The 5,253-nt window shown below is 43.4% G+C and overlaps 1 gene segment (V, D, J or C); it reads right to left on the reverse strand.

The window, feature by feature from the left end:
* Positions 1-1,890: 1,890 nt before the first annotated feature.
* Positions 1,891-2,558, reverse strand: LOC101575188. The segment is given in 2 exon segments: positions 1,891-2,300; positions 2,459-2,558. Coding segments are annotated over 2 exon segments (510 nt in total).
* Between the last annotated feature and the right edge of the window lie 2,695 nt (positions 2,559-5,253).

A 5,253-nucleotide genomic window follows, 5' to 3' on the forward strand; every position in this document is an offset into this window, starting at 1 on the left:
GGGGCAGCCCTGCCCACAACGTGTATTCCTCCCAGGGACTGATACTCCAGAACCATGAGGGAGAATTCCCTGCTGTTCCAGACACAGAAGCAACACAGAAAGATCGCAGTGACCATGCAAGGGGCTGCACTTCAGTGTGTCTAGGCCTCAGATAGTGGCACAGATTCTGTACGCTCTGGCTAGAAAACTTCTTTCTCCTGTGAGATGAACTCTTACCTAATGACAAAGTCATTAAGCCAGAATAATTATATCCTCCCTCCGACAACCCCAAAATAAACCAGTAAAGTAGAAGCCACACTGTCCACTCACTCCACTGTTGTCCCTGGGGAAATGAACATTCGGGAAGGGGTCACCGTCCTCCTCAGGGACAGCAGCCAGCGGTACAGTGAGCAAAATTCTGCATTTGCTAGTTGGCCTCCAGTGCCAACCTTTCTTATTCAGACATTTAAACCTGAATTATTCTAATAAGACAAGACCATTAGCTGCTAGGGAGATGGCTCAGTAAACAAGCCCATTAGCTGATAAGTAACATCCATACTGAGCCACGAATCAGCACATACATCAGTCACTAGCTTACACATTCTTAGAAAGAATATGGAGCTCTTGAAACTGGCCCAACTGAGGAGGGGTGGGAAAATGCGGGAATGAGCTACTACCACGGTTTTTTGTTGTTTTGTTTGTTTTTTTTGTTGTTGTTGTTGTTGTTGTTTTTGCACTGCCTCAATTACAGCACAAAAGACAAACCTTTGTAAGAAGGAACTGGTGGCAAAATATGAAGATTAGGCAGAGAGACATAAAGCAGGCTGTTCATAAGTTGACCACTAATCTATTTTTTTTTTTTTCAGAATTGGGAATTGAACTCCGGCCCTTGTGCTTGCCAGGGAAGCACTTATTCCACTGAGCTATCTCCCCAGCCCCTTGACCACTAATCTAAATTCTCCCATAATCCACTAATGGGAGTTAAATAAGGTACTTGATAAATACACATACACACATGTATGTATGTATATGTGTATGTGTTCTCTAGTACACCAGACAGATAGGTAAGACAACAATAAAAATTAAATGCCAACAAGTAAATTTGATTATCTTAAAACAATACAGCTTTACTGAGAAAGAAAATAAAGAAATGAAAAGAAAAACTCTTGGGTGATGTGAACCCAGGGCCTCCCTCATTTTTTTCCTTTTGAATAAACTGTATCATGCTCACAGCCTACAAGATTATATTACAAGAAGCAAGTACATAGTGAAGTGGTTACAACAGTGAGCAAACTGACACATGTGTCACCAGACACAGTTACTGCACTGTGCTCTTTCACAGAATAGCTGGAAATCTACACACTTAACATAAATCATACAGAACAATGTTATCACCCGCAGTCCTCGTGTCTCACACTGTAGCTCCAGACTTGTCAATGCCACAGACCTACTCTTCTGTGTCCTTTCACCAAACATCAGCCACATATTACCTAGTACAGAAACATAAATGTCGTATTTTGTATCTTATAAGTTTTCCATATTAGACATGCAATGTTTTACAATAAAAAATGAAAGCAATTTTCTAAGGATCCAAAAGTTCACCTGTGACAGACTGTGATATTGATACCAATGGCTTTTATAAACCCTGGATTCAACACAAAACACAGCAATTCCCTGTAAGAATCTACGCTATGCAGCTCTAAGCATTGCTGAACTCCAGAGGGCAAGAAACTGTGTATCTCCACCGTGTGTGTGTACATTGGAACATCGTGTTTATACAACTTAAATATAAATAATAAATAATAAATCAGGAAAACTCTCTATTAAACAAAAGAACTTAGAACCAGCCAAAAGCTCAGAAGCTAAGGCCTCCTCAGCCACCTTGAGCCTAACTGTCACACGACCTGCTCTTCACGTCTCTGTGGTAGCTGTCACAAACCAACACGGCACGTACTGTACAGTCTGTGCAAAGGACAGGGAGGACTCAGCACGGCAGGTTTCTGCACAGCCCGCGGGGCCCAGGAAGCACTGTGCGCCAGCTGCACAGAAGTACACGGCTGAGTCTCTGGGCTGGGCGGCTGAGATGCGCAGGGAGACGAGCCTGGCGGCCTTGTTGATGGAAACGAGGAGTCTGTGCTTTTGGTTTCTCGCCACATTAGAGCGAATGTCAATGACGAGCTGGGGACCCTGGCCGGCTTCTTGCCTGTACCAAGGGAAGTAGGATGATCCGCTGTCTGAATAAGTACAGTTGAGAACACAGCTGTCTCCCTCCCGGACGCGCAGGGTGGAAGGGTGCTGCTCCACCTGCTCTCCTCGGCCGCCTGAAAGTAGGAGAGAACAGAGAAGGTCGTCAGATCCGTCTCCTCAAGTGACTTCTCCTCCGTCCTGTAAGAACCCGAAATAAAGCCGGTCTCCCCCGGCACGTCCGGAGAGCATCTGTCACTGTACAGCCCCCTGTGGGCCCCCAGTCCTCACTCACGGTCCAGCTGCAGCCACAAGAACGCGAGCATGAAGGTCACCATGACTCCTCCCAAATGGATCAATCTTGGACCTCCAGCCTTCAGCCGGGAGAACCGCATCTGCTCTCAAGGTGCCCCTTCCTTCACGAGAATAGCTGCAGTGGCTTCTGGCAGCGTCTGCCCAGACCATAAGGAAAGTGCTTCTGCCCCCAGCCAAGATCTTCATTTGAATCCCTGAAGTGAACCCTCCACATACAACTTCTGCACCTGCTGGGCGATACTGCCACCTCATGGTCAGGTCGCTAAGTACTGAACACTGGTTCAATGTTCCCCTGCTGTTTGAGGGACTCAGACAAATAAAGGTAGCAGAAAGAGGATGCCAGGGCTGGGCTGATATGCAAAACCAATAGTGACTGTAATTCCTATCTTAGCATAATGAAAGGTTTTTACAATCCTGTATAGTCACCTTCACTGGTACGCAGCAAAGATCTCACAAAGCTAATTACCCTAAAACAATTGCTGGTCCCAAAGTGAAGTCCCTTCTGAAGGTCCAGGCAAAACTCAGAGCCTGGACAGCTGGCAGAAGGGAGTTTATGCCCTGTCTAAGAACTCTGTTGAGGACTTTCTAAAATCCCAGTAGCAAGTCCTTCCCAGACCCCACACTCAGCTGGACTCACGTGTGCACAGACTTCTGTAACTAAGCTGTCCTTAACATTCATCCAGACAGCAAAGATTCCTGTAAGACACTCTGCAAACACCAGTGAGCTGGAGATGGTTCTACATCAGTCTCCAGGACCTCAATGCTTGGCGTGGAGCATCCCTTTCAGTACTATAACTTCCCTTCCCCCCTCCGATGTGCTTGCCTTAGTGCACATCCTCAGGTGTAAGCCTGTGACTGTTCCCACATAAGTATTTTACACATGGAAAAGTCAGACTAGGTCTTAGATCAGAGATTAGATGCAAAGTAAGATGTAGAAATCAAGGTCAATATTTGTGCACACTGCTGAATCATTATTTATAAATTGGAAAGAGGTAGAAGCTGGAGGTATTCATCTGCAGCTGGGCTGAGTTTGCTTGAAATCAAGGGAGCAACATGACTTACTCTCCTAAAGAAAAACTCCTTCCTTTTCACTGAAATTTACCTTTAAGATTTGTCTTTTGCAGAGACAAATTCTCCCATGTCCCCATGCTTGTCTAGGAAGAGAGACAAGAAGGGAGAAAGTGGAACCCAGGACAAAGCTTCGGAGGACTAAGCAATTGAATTCATGTTCAGATTATAGAGGGGATGGCGTCCATGTTTATTACTCCTCTTTTTGGTGCACTGGAGCCATAGTTTTTTAGATAATTTCACAAATTATTATTGAAATTGCTGTCCTGACATCTAATGCTACTAAAGTTTGCTCCATACAGCTAGAAGAAGGTACACAAAAGAAAGGAAGGAATGCATGAGGAGAAAGAGTCTTGCACTGTTCATGCCAAAGTGCCTCTAAATCTTACAGTTCTCTGGAATAAACGTTGAGAAAAGATAACAATTATGACTTCCAGAGCTCCACAATTTGCAAGAACAGTCGTCTCAGAAATTGTTCATCATGCCTGCATGTCACCTGTCAAATAATAACGCATATATCAAAGTATGTGGGTGTACAGTAAACATTAACTTTGTCATTATCAGACAGTGGGAGATAGAGTACCTGCCACTTAAAGTCTCAGCTCCAAAGAGAGTCACTAGACCCAGCAAGAAGGCAGCTCCAGCAGTGATTGGCCACCACCGGAGCCAAAGAGCCAGACAGAAGGAGCAGCTCAGCTACTTACATCTTGATTAATGCCTGAAGTTTTCACAAATATCATAAGGAATATAGGCTATCAGACATTATTAGAAAAAGCACTCCCATGTTAAGTACCATAATAAATATTAGAAATAGGTTTGCAAATAAAAGTACTTAAGACACATTTGCACTATAGTGTTTTTTTAATTAATTTAATTTCATTGGTACAATTTTCACATGCACAATGATCACATTCATCCTAGGAAATGTATACCGTACATAAATATATCTCCTATTTTTCCTATCCCCTCCCTTCTTTTCAATCCTGCTTCCCACTTCATTTACAAACTTTATTTCCATTGTTTTTCTTCCATTCTCTTATATTTTTACACCTACTTGCTTCCTTCCCATCTCCCTCCTGCTCTTCCTTCCTTCCCCTTCTATTTGAACATTTGCTTCCTATTTCCCAATATCTGTCTTCCACACAACAGAAACAATGTGATATTTAACCATGTGTGTCCATTTTATTTCCCTTATAATTATGTTATCTATTGCCTGGCAAGTGCAAGGGCCTGAGTTCAATCCCCGGTTCCACAAAAAAAAAAAAAAAGAAAAAAAGAAAAAGGAAAAGAAAAAAATTATCTACTTAAAGATCCAATCCAAAAATGGTCATGTGAAATAAAAGTCACTTCTCAGATGAAAAAATACACAGGAAATGTAAAAAAAAAAAAAAAATACAAAACATAGGTAAAGATAGTCATCACTGGTCATTTGAGAAATGCGAGTTAAAACAATGCTGAGATTCCATCCCACTCCAGAAAGAATAGCTATCATCAAGAAATCAACCAACAATGGACTGAGCACCTACTTAGGTTAAGTGCAGGGGCTGGGGTTTGATCCCCAGTACCATATGCCAGCCTGCCACTTTCCTAGGCACGCTGAGCTGGCTACAGAGACTGGGCGTGGTGGCACACACATGTAATCCCAACACTGGTGAGGCTGAAAGCAGAAGGACCACAAGTCCGAGCTGCGGTGAGATCATGTACCAA

Source organism: Octodon degus, unplaced genomic scaffold (assembly GCF_000260255.1).
Source record: "Octodon degus isolate 3935 unplaced genomic scaffold, OctDeg1.0 scaffold00560, whole genome shotgun sequence".
In the NCBI taxonomy this organism is placed as follows: Eukaryota; Metazoa; Chordata; class Mammalia; order Rodentia; family Octodontidae; genus Octodon; species Octodon degus.